Raw genomic sequence first — 21,445 nt, 5'->3', positions numbered from 1 at the left:
CCAAGGACAGCCGTATCTTAACCAAGCAATCATATACTTTAGGGACAGAATTAGCAACCCAGTATCCTGCTTGTACCATAAATAGAAGGTCGCAATAACTTTGGTTTGTGAGCAGTACTTCCTCCCATTAGGCTTGAACTGCTAAAAATACAAAGGAGAGCACATGACATCAGATTAGTAAAAGCCTTCATTAGGACATGTAACTTTAGTGAGTCATTTCAGGAGCCATCCACAGGTAAGTGGCCAACAAATTGCCCCTTATGGTCATAACCCTTATGCACAAAACCCAGCCACTACCACAAAAGCATTGCAGGAAAAGATAAGGGGAGATACTTTGGGACTGAAAATCTACATCTGGGTCACCAGAACAAGACAGAGACCCATACAAGGAACAAGAAACGACTAGCACAGAACTGCAGGGGACGTGCACATGCAAACTTTTGCAACTTTACAGCACTTCTGCTGGTGCTCTCTGTAAACACAGACCGGTGATGCATCTGGGACAGACAAAGAACGAAAAGAATGTTACAGTACTCGCCATGTTCAAGGAGAGAAGAATGGGATGGATGGAAAAAAGGGCAGTAACACTTACAGCCACCACCAGGTTCATGCAAGAAAAGCAAGTTGAGGGTGGACAGGAGAGGGAAATAAAAGGACTCTTACAGCTGCCACCACGCTGTTCTCGGAGACAAATGTCACACCCAGGAGTGGGAGGAACTCAGTCTTCAACTGTGAAAGACTAAACACAGAAACGGTTGTTAGTGAAAAATGCCACATTTGATCATCTTTATGAACAAGGAGCATTAACATTGAGCATTTAGTTTCTCTTTTAACATACTTGACTGAACTAGTGATAGTATGAAGTTGGTAGGTGCTATTCAAATGACCCACATTTTCTGGGTATTGTGTGTCAACGTATACCTCTACATGTTGGTGCAAAAGTACATACATGTTCAGCATGTATATTCTGATACCTGCAAAAATACACCATTTTGGGGCCAAGAAAGGCAATGAGTTCTCAATGGATTCTCATTCAGAAACAAACCCAGAAGTTTTTTTTTTTTTTTTTAATTCATTCAATATTCACATTACAGTGGACTGAAACCTCACAGGTGACAAACATCCAGTGACTGCCCATTGAGGAAGAAAAAGCCAAAGAATCTGATTTTAAAAAAACAGTGATTTTCAAGGGAACCTCATGCAATTAAGACTAGGCAAATTACTTTCTAGCAAGGAAAAAAATATTTTAAAGACTCTGTTCAAAAGAATAATTGAGCTGATAAAAACTTACCAAAATACCATCAAACGTTCTGAAAAAGAGCACAGCACCCAGAGATAGAACTATAAGACTGACAAAGAAACTATCAGGGCTTCAAATAATGGCGTCTTAATAGGTTTGTTCAAAGAACTAGGGGTACAAATAAAAGGGCTCCAGTACATTATGAAAAAAGAAGAGTGTTGGACCTGGCTCTCTCTGCAGGTCACCCCAGTTTTCGCATTCCTTTACTGAACTTGTTTTTGTTGACTTTAAGACTCTGCACCTTTCCCCCCTGCTAATCACTGGTAAAGTTTGTGCTCTCCTTCCAAACATGGTCAAATTGGCCTACACCTAATTTACTTGTACGTCTCCAGTCTATGGCAAGTACCCAGGGTCCTGTAAAATAAAAGTTACTAGTGAGCTGCACCACTCATTGTGCCACTCACTCGAGTAACCTTTCAAAAACATGCTTCAGGTCTGCCACTGCAGCCTATTGTGAGCTTTTGTCATGACCAAATCTTCCTTTTTAATACTGCAGAGTCAGCCCTAAGGTAGGCCCTAAAGGATCATAGAGCAGGGTGCATAGTATTTAAAAAGTAGAACCCGGGGTTTAAGTTTTACATATCTTGGTACAGAAAAACTCCCAAAGACATAAAGGCTATTTCTCCCAAAAACTAACACAGGGTTACCTTATTACAATTAACAAGTGATAACTTCAGTTTGGAACCACATACAGTGTTTCCAATAAAATTAATTTTCATTTAAGATCCTCTTTAATTGTTAAGTCGGAATTCAAGTTACTAGTATGAAATTTCCTGCTCTAAACCAAATGTGCCTTTCTCCCAGTGTCCTGACTTGCTCCCCACACCGACATCCTCTTCAATGGGACAAAACTGGTCCCGGTATGTGACCAGAGCTCCATCGCGGTCAGCCTGAAATTGTGGCTTCCCCCCATCCGCATGACTAGATAACTATGAGTGGTGCTTTGTACTTCTTGGTGCTATTTTCACCTACAACTTTAAAAACTCACATCTCCAGTTCTACTGATTGGATATTTGTCATTTTGGGGTCATTATATATTAAATTTTACTCTCTTTCTAAATTGGTTTGGGATTTGTGTAGTGTTTTCACTTTATTACTGTTTGACTGCTATTTAAATAGTTAACACATTGCTGCAAAGTTAAAAGAAACTACTTTGTGCCAATCTACCAGAGGATTACACACAGATTTATTTAGTGACTTTTGTGGTTCACCCACACAAGGACTGTTTGTTTCAGTAGGGCTTTCAAACCCCAATTTCTTAAAGCTAGCAATTATTTTCATTTTTGCATGCTCTGCCTGGTGATAAGGAATATTCAAGGCACATTAATTTAATGACTGCCATAAGGAAGAAAAAAAACATCTGTAACACACAATTGAAATAAGACTGGTAAATCTATGGTATGCTGGATAGGTCACTTGTGTAGATCAGAGTTACCAATGCCATGGAGAAACAAAGATTTCATTAAATACGAGGGATTTAAAATACAATTGCAGGAATAGTAGTGCATCATGAATACAAAAATACTGAAGGAAAATACTTGCATCATATTTTTTGAAGCATCAGCAACGGATACAGTGCTGTCATGGCTGACCCAAGAAAGGCGGTTTCCGCTGGCAGAGAAACTGACACTGTGCACCCAACCTCCACTTCCGGCACCTCCAAACTCTGTCATCAACTGCCCAAAAGGCATTTTTGATCCCCATGGTGTACTAGCTGGCTTTTCATCCACTTCTTTAATGTAAGCAGAAAAAACCCTGCAAAGTAACAATTCACGAAAAATGTCAGTGCTTTAAACATACTGCTCTTTCTTAAACTGAATGGCTGTTTTATTTTCACTATTAAAAAAATTTAACTTCATATTTTTAAAAATACTGCTGCAAATGTGTGAAGGTAAATAAAGTGTAGAACTAACATCAGCATTACATGAATTCAGTTAATCTCCGATTGAAACAGACATGACTTAGTATTAGATTTAGGCAATATCACAAAATAAAATGATGGATGGATTGTTGAAACTTTTAAAACACTACTCCCCAGTCACAGATCTGGGTTTAATCCATTGTTATTTTGCTTGTCACGTCACCCCAGTTCGGACCCAGCTATATGCAAATCAATCTTGCCCCTGCTCTCAATAGGAGCAGTCCAGCCCGAACTGCCAAGCAAAGTCCTCCCTGGACAGGAATCAAGCATCCTGGGACCGGTTTCAGGATATAACCCTTCATCAGCCAGGCTAGCTTCAATCCAGTGGCGCAGCAAGCAAGGGACCTACGTCAGGGCATACCCTAGCCACTTAAGGCACACAAGGCAATATCACAAAATGAATTAGTATTAGGTTTAACCCTTAATCTTTAATTATTAATAACAATCACCATAACAACACCTTTTTAAGAGTGAATGCAACAAATTGAATGTGCTCTTTATGTATACACATGCATGTGGCATTTTCCAACGGGCTACTACCCATATTAAACTTTAAGTCAGATGCGGGTTGCAGAACGCTCTGTGAGACCAGCATCTTTAAACTAGAGAAGGTATTCCTTTAAGTCTTTTATGGATACCTCGTGTACTTATTAAAAAATACATTCAATGGCAACTCTTGGAGGACAAATACCTTCCCTTGGGTTAGAGCCAGACTGCTACGATGACCTTCAGGTTAAAACTGGAAATGAAGACTTTGGCTATTCAAGAAACATCGCCAACCTTCCCTTAAGGAGGGTTATTAGACACCAGAAATGCAACACTGGCACTAAATGCTTTTGGGAAATCATGGAATGTAAGCTATACTGCAATATTTACTGATCTAGATATTATAAATATTTAATAATATAACAGTCAGAATTAGGCGAGTATGAACCATTTGCATGTACTCCAGGATGAAATAGGCAAAGGTTTCAGAAAAAGCAGTGCTACGGTCCTAAGATATATATGAAATATACTAACACAAAAATTACTGCACCCAACCTCCACTTCCGGCACCTCCAAACTCTGTCACTGCACTGAATGTATGTAAAGGGATGCTACATTTGGGAACAGTGAAATTTTTCTCATTATGAAGGCTATTACTGAAGTTTAGAAAGGGTTTGTTGTGCGTGCAGGATAACCACGTTGTCACTGGTTGGTTAGTGCAGTGGAAGCGCTTCTGCTGCCACCCCTGACCCCCCCCCCCCAACCCCCAACTGAGGCATCTCATAACATCAGCACTCACAACGCACCAACGTCATCAGAAGTTGCAGGAATGCGCTGGAAGCCATTTGCTTCCAGCACATTGGAGGGGAAACATGTAAGCTTCTCCTAGGGAACAGGGTCAAGCAAAAAACAAAAAGGCATCCTGGGAGGGCGGAGGTGGAAACGCGCAAACGTGCAGCAGGAATGCCCACTACACACCAGGGATTTTTTTTGTCTGTCTGTGTGTTCTGGCATTGTTGGGGAGGCAAGGATTTTGGCCATTTCTGCCCACCCCCTCCCCTTGGTGACAGATCGGCCATTCTTTTAGGTCTATCTGCCCCAAAGGAGGGCAGAAACCACTAGGCTACCAGGGATTTGTATTTTGGTGGTTGAGGATTGGCCCCTTGGGCAATGGTCACTCCCCTTTAGAGGGCACCTATTTTGACTGTTTCTGCCCCCACCGCCCAACCCCTTGGGGTCGGATTGGCCATTTTTTAAGGGACATCTGCCTCAAGGGTGCAGAAAACCACTAGACACCAGAGAAAGTTTCTGGATGTTTAATGGCGAGGTGTGTGCGGACTGGTGCATCATTTGCATTTATGATCATAACGTTTTATTTCTCCTTTTTATTCTAGTGCAAAGCTTTTGATTTCTTTGCTGTGACTCCTTCTTGTGATTTTGGCACTGGCAGATCTGCAATTTACCTGGTTGCATGTGTCTGATTGAAAAAAAAAAAAACGGTTTTGTACTGTTTACTCCAAATGAGTATCCTTACCATGCACTAATGATTTTTTTGTAAATGGTGTAATAACAGCAGCATATTTAGCTTACGTGCAATTTTATTTAATTTTTCCTTTTTAGTGGGATATTATTGGTGCTGGCAGTGTCTGTGCAGAGTAGGTGCTGGCGAGTCTAGCGCTCTATGGCAAGTGAGTGGTATCGTTTTTGAGTACATAGGTCTTTGTGATAAAGCCACACTTATTTTACACAGTGTTGATTGTTGTTGACTTATTTGTCAAGTTACTTTTACTAGTAAGGATTATGGCTAGCCGCAGGATTGGAGCTCAGCAGGTTGGTGGTATGATTTTCGATTCTTCCTCTGACCAGAATAATGAGACTGACTCTGCATCTGAGGCAGAGGAGGAAGTGCAAGATTCTGGCAGTGAATTTTCTGTCTGAGAGGAATCATCTGATAATGAAGCGCCTCAGTGCAGAGGAAGTGCTTGTTTTAGAGGAGAACACTACCTGGGGTTGAAAGGCTTCGCACTGGAAGAGCTGAACTATGGTTGCCCCAAACATGGTGTAGCAGGCTTTGCCTGCCTTTTACTGGTGTTGCAGGGTGCAGAGTGAATACTGAAAACTTTTTGCCTATAAATTTCTTTCAGTTGTTTATGGAGGATGTATTTTTGGATGAGCTTGTTTGCCACACTAATTTGTATGCTGAACAGTATTTGAGTGAAAACAGTGCCAGACTTAAGCCCTACTCTAGAGCTACCCGGTGCACTTTGATAAAAATCTGGATGCGCTGAAATAGTTCTTGAGTTTAACTTTTGTGATGGGCTTGATAAAGAAGCCATCACAGTCTTCATCTTGGTCTACCAGTCCCTTGATGGCAACTGCTATATTTCCTGCTATCATGAGTCGTGATCAGTAAATGCTAATGCTTTAAATGCTGTATTATGTTGATAATGCCTCAACGTTGCTATGAGATTACCCTGATTGTGACAGTCTTTTTAAGATTCGGCTAGTCTTTGATCACTCTGTAGATCGATTTTCAAAGATTTATGTTCCAGGGAAAGAAACAGCTGTGAATAAGTCTTCGGCCATGTTCAATAGCTGTCTGGTTTTTAGGCAGTACATGCCTAGCAAGAGGGCACGTTATGGGTTTAAGATGTATTTGCTGCCTGACAGTAGAACAGGATCTGTCTTTAATTTCAGGGTGTACGCTGGTAGGAATTCCAATACTGACCTCCCTGGTTGTCCGTCCGCTTTTGGAGTTAGTGAGAAAATTGTGTGGGAACTTGGTAGAGGACTTTATAACAAAAGGTCACCATTTTTTCATATGCAAAGATTGCTCTCCAGAGTCAAAGATGACATTTCTTCAGTTTCAGGAGTCTGTGCTAGGCAGCCTTGTGGTTGTTAAGCAGGCAAGTGTTCCTAGAGTTGGAGTGCTGGAGGATGTGGCCAGATTTACAGAGATGTAGAATCTGTATGCGAAGAGGCATGCAGAACAACAGTCATATGCAGTGCACAGTGTGTCCTTCTAAACCTGGATTGTGCATGCCTGCATGTTTTAGATTGTACACCATGCAAATGAGTTTTTGCCAGCAACCATGAGCGTAAAAGTGAAATGACTGGTCTGTATTGTTTTATAATTTTTGTTCAGTTTCACGGTAGACATTAGTGTGATGTATTTTGTTAGAGCTGTTGTGTTTGTAGTTTTGTATTTACTTCCAATTGGTTTGCGTTTTCTTTTTTGTTAAAAAAGAAATGTGATGGCAGTGTGCATTAGCTGCGGCTTGGTTGGCAGTCTGTGTGAGAGCTGGTGTTTGGCTGGCGGCATGTGAGCTGGCATTTAGTTGGCAGTGTGAGTAGTGACTTTCTGCTGGTCACCGCATACACTGATAGCCAAACTCCAGTCCACAAAGTTAGTCAGCAGCCAGCCGGTGTGATTGCAGTCCCGTTCATGTGGCGTATGAAAGTGATTGCCCCTTGAAAGGTACCTTCTGTTGATGTCAGTGTTGTAATCTGCTGGGCACGCGGCTTGCAGTGTGAATGGTCTTGTGCGCGTCATGTAAGAAAGGTGTGTGAATTGCCTGTAAAGGCTGGTGCCTTGTTGTGGCTTTACAGCTCAAGCTGAGTGTCATTGATTCATTTTTTTTATCTTTCAATTATGAACAGTGTATTTTATTTTTGTGAAATATCTTTTTAATACAATCTTATTTTCTGAACCTTCACCCACCCTCGTGCCAAATCCAACCAGTATGTGTGTGTGCTTGAGGAATAGATGGGTGTGAAGTAATATTTGTCTTTTCTGTCTTTCTCTGCCAAGGTGTACATTGTATCTAGGGAAAACCTACCAACTTTAGATATGTTTGTAAACTAGACACCCAGGGGAGTACAGGGTGGTGTGCCCTTGTGGATCCCAACAAGTTTTCCTAGTCACAATGCCCTGCAAACCTCAAATTGTGAATAAAACTACACATTTCCTAGCATTTCAAGTGCATATTCTTCCAGAAACATAAATAAACCACAAATGTCCCACCACCCAATGATCCACTTGATCTCCGAATAAAAATTATACATCACTTGTGTGGGTGGGCAAAGTGCCCACAACAGAGAGGGCCCAAAACGTGTTGTGGAGACATCAAAATTATCACAAAGTAACCTGGTTTTGAAAGGGTGCATCTGTGTTTTTGGTCCCAGGCTCAGCGACCTTCCAACGAAACCTACCAAACTTGGACATTTCTGAAAACTAGACACGCAGTGGAATGCTTGGTTGTAGGAAATTTGTGCTGATGCAGGGACTTCACAGATAAATGTGAGGAAAATGTGATTTTTTTTAAAATGCTAAATTGAAGTCTGCAGGCGATTCTAGATAAGAAAATGTTTGGGGAATTCAAGCAAGCTACACATCCCTGGAGTTTTCAGAAATGTGTGGGTCAGGTAGGTTTCCCTAGATGGCTGCCAAGCCCGGGACAAAAAATGCAGGTGCCTTCCTTGCAAAAAGAGGTTGTTTTGTGATAGATAATTTTGATGTGTCCACAATACGTTTTGGGTCCTTACCGGTCGCTGGCACTTGGCCCACCCACACATGCAAAGTAGCATTTCTTTTAATCGGGTGACCTGGAATAACGGTGGGTGGTAGGAAATTTGTGGCTCCCCTGAGATACTAGAACTTTTCATCACAAAAATGTTAGGAAAATGTTTTTTATTTATTTAATATATAGATAAACTGAGGTTTGCAAAGGAGTCTGGGTAACATAACCTGGTGAGAGCAACACAAGTCACCCCATTGTGGATTCCCCTGGGTATCTAGTTTTAGGAAATGTACAGTTTTGCTAGGTTTCCCGAGGTGGGGCCGAGCTAGGGCCCAAGGCTAGGCACATTGCAAACAAAGGATCAGTTTTCAATGGAAAAATGTGATGCCTCTATGTTGCTTTTTGGCCCGTTTCCTGACGCGGGCACTAGGCCTACCCACACAAGTAAGGTACCATTTTTATTCAAAGACTTAGGAGAACATATAATAGTTGAACAAGTCTTATTACCAATTGTCTTTCTCTGCATTTGTCTCTTCCAAATGTAAGACAGTGTGTAAGAAAGAGGTCATTTTTAGAAATGCCCTCCAATTCACATGTTAGTATGGGTACCCACAAATTCAGGGATGTGCAAATAACCACTGCTTCTAAATTTCAAATCTTGTGCCAATTTCGGAAATACATAGGTTTCCTTGATAACTATTTTTCGCTCTTTATATTTTGACAAATTAATTTCTGTATAACTGTGGAAAAAACATTGTAAGGTGCAGCTCAGTTATTGGCTCTGGGTACCTTGGTGAACTTTAACACCCTATATAGCCCCACAACCAGAAGAGTCCAGGGGACGCAACAGTAGATTGCTTTTGAAAATCTACCATAGTTAGGCAGTAGAGATGAAAACAGACACAATTGGCAGTTTTTTTTCAACTCAATTTCAATTTTTTTTTTTATTTCAACTGTTACTTGCCATAGTCAAGCTTTGGAGGATCTAAACAAATGGCACCTTGCTGAATTCAGAATTTTGTCTACTTTTCAGACCTGTATAGCTTTCCGGGGTCCACGATTGGTTTCACACCCATTTCTACCACTAACTGGATGGAGGTTGAAAGCACAACAAGTAGAGGAAAAAAGGGGCTAAGACCCCGTAAAATGCCAAAATTGTATTGAAAAATGTGGTTTTCTGATTCAAGTCTGCCTGTTCGTGGAAGATGTTTATTTTAGCACCGCAAACCCTTTGCTGATGCCATTTGCTGTGGGGGTGAAAAAAGATAATCTTTCTTTTGCAGAACTTTTTCCTAAAAAAACACAATTTAACTGTATTTTGGCTAACTTCTCGGTCCTCTTCAGAGGCATCCATAAACCATGGGTACATTTAGAATCCCCAGGGAGTTAGGAAAAAAAAAAAAAAAAAAAAAAGGATGCACATTAGGCGCAGATAGCTTATGTGGACAAAATTTTGTGAAAGCGTAAGCCAGAACTACCCCAAATAGCCAAAAAACAGGGTCAGCGCGTGGGGGCGATTATGGGAGGAACAGCAGAAAAGGGGTTAACCATCAGCTCCCAGTCAAAAAAGGCTATATTTAATGAGCCCCGATACAAAGCTCTTTGCTGCCCTCTGCTAGTTGCACCATTAGGCTGCAGCCTTAACTCCAAGTCATTGGTCAAGGACAAACACCAACTGGCAGGGAAAGAATCAATTATAAATATCTTTTAGTTTAGAATGCAGGACTTCACTTTCATTTTGGAGCGTATGTCTAAAATTAAAACAATTTTTCATCAGTTTACATGAGACTTGTGATATCACAGGTGGCAAGGCCAACAAATTTGCAATATCATAAGTCCTACATTTATTGGAAAGGTGATTTCCACATATGATTGGGATGAACGTATAAGCAATGAGAAGGTAATAAAAAAAAAAACCAACTAATATATTATTACAGTCAAGTAAAATACTTTGTTAGTTAGATAGTTGCAAAAGTTAAAAAGCAATGGTAAGGGTTATGTGTTGGCGCTGTAAATCTGGGATAAGACAATCATGGATATTGCTGGACATTATCATTGTTTAGTAAGGATTTATAAGCAAGCCTCGGCCATGACTAACTACCACCTTGGTGAACCTTATGTAAATGTTTTGATCATTTCACAGCACCTAGGCTGAGATTTTTGCCACTCGTTTATTCTTAGGAGGGGCTTCCTCTGAAATTGTCAGGTACAAATGCCTTTTATGAAATGAAACTTGTTAAAGCATTGTGGTGCAACAAGAGGAGCAATTAATCAGTTGAAAGGTTCTAAGGAGTGGTAAAGAAATAGCACTGCTAGTCCGTACTGGTGTGACAAAATGGCATGCTGCAGCACAAGAATTACTATGGGCATATTACCCAGCCCACCCTTTGGAATCACATTTGTTTTTCTTTTGTCTTGCAATTCGCCAACCCAAGGCTGGATGGAAAGGACAGGAGAAAAGAGAGGCGCATAGGCCAAAGTGCTTGAATGTGCAGAACAGGTTTATGCAAGTTTGAAGTGGGTGTTTGAACAATTTATTAAAAACTTGTAAGTAAAAGGTTGTCAAGTATTCTTATCCAAAGGAAGTTGTGAAGGCATAAGAGAACAGTCATGCAAGATGACTGAAGTTTGTGAAATAAATCTAAATTAATGCCAGTTCTTGATTGTACACTGAGGATCTCAGAAGCAAGAGTTCTTGTGTAGAGATGCAGTAATGGATGGCAGATGAAGGTAAGATAGAATTGTGAACGATTCTACTCCAGAGAAAAACAGCTAAAATAACCCAGCAGATGAAGCCAAAAGTGGTAACTGCAGGCCTGTGTGGACAGCTGGTGGGAACTACAATATACACTATTCTTAGTCATGTTTATTTCATTTCTTATTGTAAAGAGGAAAGGAGTTGTGTTCTCTGGCGTCGTTTCAGAGTCATAAACATGCATGATGACCTATGCCTGCACATACAAAACAATGCTGCCACCAGCTGCCAAGTCATCACGCCAGATGCTGTGCTGTATGAACAAAAGGCACTGCCATAGCCGATCAGTCTCAAAGATGAGACCCACTGAATTTGCCAATACTTGTTTAAAGCAAAAGGGGTTCTAGTGAAATGTGAAGCAGACAGTTATGATTTCTTGCCCTTCTTTCTGGCAGGCGCCCATGCCAAATGAGATCTTTAAATAATGGCTTTTACATGAGCAGTTCAATGGTCCAAGTTCAGCAAATTTCGCAAATGTGAGCAAAAATAATTTCTCAGATTTTTGTAGTTTGGTTGCAACCTGTCAAGGTAAGATGCAAATATTTTTACATTTTACATTAAAAAAAAAAATGCAGCATACTATAACATCGACATACAGGCAGAGCGAAAACACAAAGAATGTGCAACTTTTAATAGATGAAACACAAAAATAAGTTTACCACTTTGTCTTGTTTGTTTTCATCTCACCTGCTTTTGAAATCACAGGATCCAGCTGCCAGCAACACGTTGTTGGGATGCCAGTCTAAACTAAGCACAGTGGAACGAATGGGTTTCTTGATGTGTTTGCTCACCCACCTAAAAACAGTAAAATACTCAATTACCGAAATTAAAATCAATAAATATCCCCATTAGCAAGTCCACAACCATGACAATCGTATCCAACTCGATCAGCAAAACGGTACAAAGGAAAAGTGGTTACTGAAGTCACTGGTTTCTTCAGCAGGGTGTCCTTTTTCAAACTCTAACCCTCCCTGCCCGCACCCTTCTTGCTGATAAGCAAGATCCTTGAACATTTGTCAAATATAAATTTACTCTTTGAAATACTCTTTAGTCTTGCAGTGTGTAAAAAAGGATTCTGCTTTTCACTTCCAAAGTGTTTTAGCTACCATACGGCCTTACTCTCCTGAGGATTTCCCTGGAGCAAAGGGAGGTAATTGTCGCTTCTGTAGTTCTCCCTCTAAATTCTAAATATGGTAAGAGTGTTAACTTAGAGGCAAAAAAGAAAAGCAGTTACACTGAAAGGACGTTGCTGACATTCGGGCACCTCAAACACCATGAGTGTATTAATAAAATCTTAATGTTACAGCATTGTTTATTTAGAAAGCATTGCACAATCCAAGATAGGATGTTGAAATGAGAAAGCTCCCTATCGTTAAGTGTGTGCCAACTAAAGCAAAAGATTTTTTTGAGAAGGCAAATACTATTAGAAATTGGAGGTGGGTGGAACTCGCCGAGTTTCACTTAACAGAATTCTGTAAAGTTACATAAAAACTCTGCTGATTCCACAAGCAGGCAGAATTTGGGCACGCTGCGCTGATTCTTAGTGCCGGGAGCTTGTTCCGCACTGTAATCAGCTCAAACTGCACCAGTGGATTCAGCAATTTTGACTACATTCCTCCCATTTTCATTCCTTCCCCAATATTACTCATTTTTAGGTCCTGCCTGCAAGCAGTGTGCATGCGCTGTCGCTAAGGCGACAATCTGCTGTATCTGGATAAAGAATACCAAGCATTTGCAATGCAATGGGTCTCGCATGTGCACGAGTTAGAGTTATTAGCGTTGTAAACTCCTAACTGGACTTTCCTTACCACATAAAGTGAAAATGAAAAGTAATACAGTTTCACATAAGCAAGCCGATTGAAAAGCGCCACGGCATCAGCTTGAAGCAGCACGCCAAATGAAAAAGAAGTTTGCTCGCAGTCAAACGTATCGGCAAAAGTGCCATTAACCATGTAACGGGGCGATGTCCATGGCAGTAACTAAACCGCCACAAGGAGGGACAAACGTAAGCATTTACCAACGAAAATAAACGATCTTTGAAGGGCAAGCACATGAACAAGTGATAGTGATGGGCGTGCAGTGGGCATGGTTAAAAGCCCAGATACGTACCAATACGTCGGAAAAACCATACCTGTGCGCTGCTATGCTCAACCTAAAAAGATGCCTGTAGAAGGGGATTTTAGCTTGTTCATTAAATACCATTTGTTGGCATCATTATCAATCTGTTTTGCTGCCTTCCAATTTGGCAGTGAGGGTAATGCTCCGTCCTCCTTGTTTTTGTGTGGAGCACGGACTAAGTATATATTGATTTACTATAATTAGATTCCATCCACTGTGATTAAGGCAAGGTTTCTTTTTTTTGCATTTTAAAACAGCGCAAACTGAACCAGACCAGAGGTATTGGATGCTTTACATAAGCACCAGTAAAATTACAAAGGTTCAAATTATTTTATTTTAAAAGCAGGGGCGATTAAGTGATTTGTCAGAATCACAGAATACTGAGGCAGCACCAAGAATCGAACCTGGTTCCTCAGGTCTGAAGTTGGCATCTTTGCCCGCAGCACCAAATCCTTCCCATTACCAACCACGTCTCCATGTAGATTGGGCATAATGCACTCTCAGCTGAGAATTCTTTACAGTCGAATTTAACAATAATTTGATCATTAGCAATTACATAGTGCTCTCTACAAATCTAACTGTCTCTGACATCAGTTAAGAGCCAACAATCGTACAGGTTTCTTATGGAGCGGATACCAAGTGCTGCTGTTTATAAAAAGAAAGAAAATCCTTTTTCAGTGTAAAGTCTGTAAATGCTTTTTGGCTCACATGAAATGTGTACAGGCGGCTGAGGAAAAGGGCTGAGCAAATGCATTCATATATGATGGAAATAAAATTATTCCAACATTCAAAGAATGTTTTCAGGGAGTGATTGCTATAAGACAGCCAAATTCGGCGTCTAGCCCACATACAAATCAAATTCCTGCAGCCAGACAGGATAATGAGACATTACCGATGCCGCACGTTTCATAAAACAAGCAGTGGCAAAGCCATTAGGTGTCGCCTATGTGGGATCTACTGGCTTCGTCATTTTTTTGTAGCAATGTTGCACAGCAGTGCAGCCATGCCACTGTGCACCTGGCTGAAAGTAGACACAAAAAGGAGGTACGATGCAGTCAGCGCTGGCCACCTCAGTGTTTTTTAATTAACTTCCAGGCATGTTGAACAGCATGTACACTGCTGTGCAACATGTTTAAAATAAATTGACAAAGTCAATAGCTCTAGCACAGGCAGGACCTATTGCCTTTCCAATGCTTATTTTGTATTTAACAGTTTTTGGGTAGACCGGACAAAATGCGTGGTTACCAGAGTGGTTTACAAAGTTATTATTCTACAATGTACCATCAAAACTCTAATTAACTAGAAGTCAAAAACAAATAGTTCAAACAAAAATACGTTTGCATGAACAAGAATGGAGGATGGCATTACGCTGTAATGACCAATTGGACATTTTCTTAATGGAAATACATGGTCCTAGGAGAAGATATGCCCATGAAACTAAAGGGGAAGAATTATAGACACTGCAGGCAAAATGGAAAGAGTCAGGGTGAGTGGAAACATAGGTTTTCATGATGGGGTATGACTGTACAGTCGAGGCTAGAGACAGCTAGCACAAGGATGGCTGCATTAGATGAGAGGCAGATTTCAAACAGTAGGGGGAATCATGAGAATATGGCTGGAAGAGGTATTTGAATGGCTCACTTTTCAATTTCCTTTGAAATGTGTAGAAGGAAGGAATTGGTCTGTCCTGTAGTTGAGACGTTCCCAATTCTGGGTGCGCTTCCTGAAAAGAACTGCTTGACTACTGAATATTTCTGGTTTCACGGAAGATAGTGCCTGCTCTTCTCAGTCTGCTTGGCTCTCCAGCAATCTGATGTTTCTGACTGAGGTAGCAATCGTTGTTTCCAATGAAGAGCCTTAAAAGTGGTGTATGGATGTTTAAAAACAATGGGAAGCCAGCTCAGGAACTAAGGACAGTCCAGAAATGATCGAATTGTATGGATCCTGTAACCTGTCTGATGGCTGAATATAATTCTCTCTGAGAGGAATGAGGTGGATTTTAAGAATCCTTACTAGAAGGGAACTGAAATAATCTACTCTCGATAAGACTAAAGCCTGAATGACTACTTTGAGGTAAAGTACTGGAATAAATCACTTGACCAATTGTTTGCATGTTGAAATTGAGCTCTCTTGTGGTGTTAAAGGTTTCAGCATTTGACTAATATGAAACCTAGTGATTTCGAACAGTATAGAAGTAGAGAAGCAGCTGACTTTGAAAGAAGGTTCAAGTCTGTTCATCATCCTAGGACTCTCGACAAATCACTTAATTTCATGTCATTAAAAATAATCTGGTCTTGTGTAATGCAATGTGATGATCGTGGAAATAAAGTACTACCTGTGGGTCAGGTTAACACTATATACAATGTTTAACTTGCTGTCAAGTAGTGAGCCTTCCTCAAGCCATTTGTGAACAGTTGTGGGGCTGCTGGGCAGGGAGACCAACAGAAACTCAGTTTGAAGTGGACTGAGCTTTAGATGGTTTGGGGTCAACCAGGTTTGAATCCCAATGAGGATTTGTGAAGCTATGGAGAAGTCTTGGAGATTATATTTTCAGATCGGGCTGTGTGTTGTTAGTAGGGGAAGGGAGACTTGGGAGACCTTCTGTTGAAGATTCGCTCTGCTGGAGATGGAGTCTGCTAATTTGATGTACTTATTCCAGTTTTCTAGAATGTATGTAAACTAGCTAAGAACTGTGCCATACAGGCCTGCTCTGAACTCAAGTATTTCCAGTAGTACGGAGTGGCACACTGAGTGATAAAAGACTGATAGTTCTATTCCCGTCATCCACATTCATTCCACTTCAAACTTTACTGTACAATATCAAAAGTGTCTTAAGCCAGCCCTCAAGTTACCCAATGGCAAATATCTACCCTTAGTGGGGATTCTCCCAACCATCAGCAAGAAGGCTATATTTTACTAATTATCTCGTGCTGCAAAAGAGAAGATACAAAGGTAACACCGAAGTTCAACTCAAACAAAAGCACCAAACATCTGGAACCTCAATGAATGCGTTCTGGGAGCCACTTTTTCTCCACATATTTGTAAATATGATGTACTTGTAAATATGATATCAACTCATGTAATGCCACTTCGACCATTGAGTGCAAACGTTTCTTTCTTCGTATTTACTATTGCTCATCTAAATATATTCATGCAAAACTAAAGATGTGGAAGATAAACAAACAGTGATGGTTAATAATGCCAAAAGTGTGTTTTTAGAAGGCGTCTGAAAGACAGCATGTCAGGACGTCAAGAGGCACAGAGTCTCAAGACCCTCGGTGTCATCCAGGAAGCTGACAGGACCGTCATCTGCAGGCATCCCTTGACAAATTGGTGCCGGAAATTCTTGAGCTCTAAGGTAATTTCCACCACAGAAGGAAACCCTTATCTGTCCACCAATAAGATTATTAAATGACTCAATTTCAACAGGGAGAACACTTTCCTACCATGGGCTTTTTACTTTGACAAACCAATGCATTCTGGGAGATGTAGTTTTGGGTTGTTTCCCCACCCTCTCTTAATTCTACAAAAAAAAACACGACTAGGCTAGACTGTTCGCTCCGGGAGACAGAACACAAAACTTAGGAAAGGAAAATACACACCACGATTGCTTGCTCCGCCAAAAAAGGTGAGGGTTATGATTAGGACACTTCATCTTTACCACTCAGGCCATCGTTTAGAAGTAAGTGGTAAACTGTAAGCCCAACCACAAGGAGATTACTTAAATTATTGCATTCAATATTAGTCTGATGCATTTTTTGCACACTGAAGTCTGATGTCCTGTTGTAGAATGTACTGCTAGAAAAAAGTCCATCAGCTTCTTTATTCTGATAGGAACAGTCACAGTTTCCACGTGATGTGGTACTTCAGCCAGATCATATTACTTTAGAAATCAATGGAAACGTGTTAAACGCTCAGTAGTCTAATTCTCAAATGTAAAACGGCTTTATGAGACACTAGTTACCTACTGTAAAGCTTAGTGCCGTGATAAAACCGGGTGCAAATGTAGCACTCCTTATTAGTGCTGCACCGACAACAGACATGAATATGAATGTGCCTGTCACACTGCAGAATGGAGAAAAAAAATCAATTCTATTACTGAACATTTTTGCTTCTGCACATCATTATGAACACATGGGTACTTCTAGCGTGACATGCAGTGGTAAAAACCGTAGTCACGCTGGTGCTACTACACATCTCCTGGTAACTCCCCGAGATGTTTTGGACAGCTTTTTGTTACTAGACAAAGGTGTCGTAATTTCGGGCAGACCCATGGCTTTCTTTCAATTATTCCCCAAATGATATGGCCACATCGGAAGATTTTGGCATACGCGTTATCAGCTCCGCACTTTCTGCTGCATTGACAAACAAGTTCATTAAAAAAAAAAAAGACACGTATTTGAGGTCTGAAGAAATTCACTTAATATCCACAAAAATGGGGTCTGATGAAAATGTGCTTTATTTGTCTCTGAAGCAATAGTTGTTGTTTCAGGCCAACACGTTTCACGACAAGAGTCACTTCATCGGGGCCAGCAAATAATCACCATATCTTTTTTTGTAGTGGAAACGTAAAACATGAAGCAAATTTTAGATATTTTTCACAAACCCACAATCTTGATGCAATATTTCATAAACTGACATAAGTTCTTGCAGGAGGAATTTAGGAAGAGAATCAACGACACAATGCGTGAAAATGAATCACTCCAAGATATCACAGCATGATAACCAAAGCGTCATATATACAGCAACAAGTTTCCGGAAAAACATTTTTGTACATTGTTTCATTGATCCTCTTCTTAAGTTCTTGCAGGAGAAAATTATGTTCATTTATGAAATATCGCATCAAAGATTGTGTTTTTGTGAAAAGTATCTAATATCGGTTTCATGTTTTACGTTCTCACTACAAATACGATTTTGTGATTATTTCCTGGCCCTGATGAAGCAACGTGTTAACCCTAAACTACAACGATAGCTTCAGAGACAAATAATTAAATAAAGCACATTTTCATTATATCTAATTTTTGTGGATATTAATTTATTTTCTCAAGACCTCAAAAACAAGTCTTGTTTTGTCTTCTAGTTGCGGGATTTAAGGGTTCGACCCCATAAAACGTTTGAGGCTGTGGTGTCTGAATATTACTTTGAACCTCTGTATCCCTCTTTTTTTCTGTTCAATTTCGAAAAGCTTGTACGCTGGTCTCAGACTAGAACACTAACTGCATTTGCTTATTTGTAGCTCAATGGTAACACCAACTCTTGGGTAACGATGGATGATACACTAAGCACCATCACAGCAGAACACCAGTAAAACCGCACAAGCTATGCACCATCCTTCTTGGAAAAGCATTAATTTTGCACAAAAAGTCAGTTGTCCTGGAGCCACAAATATATACCTTGATACAAAGTATTATTTGCACCAGCTAAATGGCTAGATGAGAGCCCTGTATGTTGCTTCCTGCCCACACCTACATCAGGGATGATCGTACATCATTTAAATCTTGCTTATTTTGGTCATTTGTGGCACCCTTACATTGAAAGCTTTGGACATTTTGTTCTGGATCACGTCATGTACGTTTCTGGGTCTTGAGTGTGCTTGTGTGTATGACTTCTCGTGCCTCTGCAGCACATTCTGAAACCTGAATGCTTGCTCATATATTTTTTAATATTCCTGCTGCCTTCCTCCAAGTGCCCACCTATGCATTATAAATCTGACCCAGCCACCCTCTGAGCTCGCTTGCCCTTTCAACACATGCTGCATCTTGGCCCTTTCCTGTCTGTCAGGATGGGCTCCTAAATCCCCTGCATGGCCCAGATCTTCATAATGTTGCTTCAAGTAGCCAGGATTCATAGCCATCGGCTCTCTGAAGTCAGGCACGCATCCCAGGTCATATATAATTTGGGTCGCAGTCAAACTATTTTGAATACAATAGCAAACAATCATTGACGGAATGCCTGAATTATTCTGAAATACGGGTCTTGATACAAGACCTATTGCTCCAAATGCTTTAAAATATACGTAGTGTGGGATTTGGCTTCACCCAGAGGAGTACCCCCCTCTCTCACCTCACACTATTAGAAGTTTGGTCTATCATTCCCCCTTCCAGGAAGTGCTTCCAACGTGATGCATGAGGAACTATTTTACACCTGAAAAGTACACGGAAGCACTACATGCCACTGTCAATTTCCTCCTATAAGTGTTATGTATAGAAAGCAATCTTTCTTTGCTACTCTTTCCCAGCAATAGCAAAAACAATAGGGCTGGTTTTTATATGATAAACAGATTTCGAGTGTACAGTAGATTTCAACAGCATTTGCGAATACCCGTGTTTACATGCACTGGCACATTTAATCCGACTCATTGGCGTTACCAATGCTTGCTTTTTTTTTTTTTTTTTATTTCCTCAAGGCTCAATTCAAATACAACATGTGCTCTATTCACAGTATCTATAAATAAAGCTGCAAAAATCTTTTGCAGCAGTTATCTATAAATAGCTTTGATTGAAATACTATACATGCCTGCCTCAGCTTGTCATCTCAGCTTGTGATAGAACTAGCGGCTGGAAGAACAGATGCTTGCTTTTACTATGCAACTCGATAGCACCAAATCAATGTTGTACAACAGTACTCAGCAGGAATGTGAGAGGAAAGACAAAAGAAGAAAAAAAATAACACTAAATATAGCTTTTGCTAACAAAGGAGATGGCATGAGAAGAGGCAGCAATCAACCAAATTTAGAAATGAATTAATTTACAAGGTTAATAAGTATGTAATATTATATGAAATACAGGTAGGTGTTATTGCTTTATGTCCATGGCTTCTGCAGTGGTTAATACAATCTCAGAAGAGCGATAAACAAAGTTAATTGTCCACTTTGTCTGCTCCCACGTTAATGGTGCATACTGAGAGAAGGCACAATTAGCAGTTTCTAGTGGTCAACGGTTTTGACGTAATAAAGGTAATAGTCCCCAACTCGAATCTCATTCAACAAGTTAAAAAACAAAAAGCCCACCGCCCCTTCATGTGGTACCTACCAATGAACGTAACATGCAAACAGTTAGTGCCTGCAAGGCGTTCTCTTCGTTAAGTCATACTCTGCATTTCTTTCCATTGTGCAGATTACGTAATGTAATGTTATAAGACTTTCATAAAATAGCTATTTCACCAAAACACAAACGTAAGGTGGGGTTAAGGCCCAATACACAGCATTTCCAAGATAATTTCCAAATACCGGTAAAGAAAGCAAGTTGGTTGACAGTATCAGTGACAGGGAACGATAGTGACTGAACCTAACAGCTCCCCATACCAAACAAGAAGCATGATTCTGAATGACCAAAAGTTTCTAGAACAGGAATCTCCAACCTTATCTGAGAAGGTACTTATGTTCCGTGAAAACTATCCATAGCTACTAACAAGAAATATTGGTGTTACAGTGGTGACCACATCATACAAGATAACATTAATGGCCACACCACCCAGCGTTACAAGTGTGTGCCTTAATGCATCACATTAGGTTCCCAGCAATAATACCAAAAACATGTTTTATCGATTTTAATACTTCTACTTGCTGTAGCAGTTGTACATACAATGCCCCCTGGCCTCTACGAAATAATGGGAGTAACAAATTAATCAATTGCAGCAAGAATTATAATTTTTAAATATATTATGTCTCCAAACATCAACTTATTCTGAAAATACACATATTTCTCTATGAAACACATGTTTTTGTTAGTTGTGGGAGCTTTCTTAACCCCTTCGCAGCTAAGGACGTAACAGTTACATCTTTGGCTGATGCACCTTAAGATGTAACTGTTATGTCCTTGGACCGGCTCATTGGGGGGTGGGGGGGGGGCAGGGGAGGGTAGAAGCGTTAGCGCTCCCCCCTCCTCCCCCCCCCATGAGCCTCGCCTCCACGCCCCCAGTGCAGGGATGGAAGGGTAAATCGTTTCCCCTTCCGCCCCCGCAGTCTTCACCACTCCCCCCCCCCCCACCCATGCACCTGATGATGTCAACGTCAGGGCTGTTCCCCAGGGGGGGCAAATTATTTTTAGGCCATTTCTGCCCTTCTGGCCTGCTAGATCCCAGGGATATTTTTAGGCCAGTTTCACGTGAGGAGAGCGACCCCTTAGGCAAGGGTTGCTCTCCTAGGGGGCAAATTTGTTTTAGGTCACTTCTATCCCCCATGGGGGCAGATCGGCCCATTTTTATTATGCTGAAACCACTAGGCACGAGGGTTTTTGTTTCCTTGTGCCAATTTCACGCAAGGGGAGCGACCCCTTAGGCAAGGGTCTCTCTCCTAGGGGGCAAATTTATTTTAGGCCATTTCTGCTCCCCTTGGCATATTGGCC

General features: G+C 40.7%; 1 protein-coding gene across 1 annotated transcript in view; it reads right to left on the bottom strand.

The window, feature by feature from the left end:
• ARPC1A (actin related protein 2/3 complex subunit 1A) overlaps window positions 1–21,445 on the bottom strand; it is an 81,381-nt gene that overhangs the window by 26,288 nt on the left and 33,648 nt on the right. The window contains exons 5-7 of the mRNA XM_069210019.1: window positions 11,670–11,777; window positions 2,843–3,055; window positions 664–739 (exon numbers count right to left, since the gene is read on the bottom strand). Of these exons, the coding sequence (XP_069066120.1) occupies window positions 664–739; window positions 2,843–3,055; window positions 11,670–11,777 (397 nt within the window). The remainder of the gene's footprint in view (window positions 1–663; window positions 740–2,842; window positions 3,056–11,669; window positions 11,778–21,445) is intronic.

The sequence above is a fragment of the Pleurodeles waltl genome, chromosome 10 (assembly GCF_031143425.1).
Source record: "Pleurodeles waltl isolate 20211129_DDA chromosome 10, aPleWal1.hap1.20221129, whole genome shotgun sequence".
NCBI lineage: Eukaryota > Metazoa > Chordata > Amphibia > Caudata > Salamandridae > Pleurodeles > Pleurodeles waltl.
Note: the sequence above shows the minus strand (reverse complement) of the source record. Positions and strands in the feature narration are given on the sequence as shown.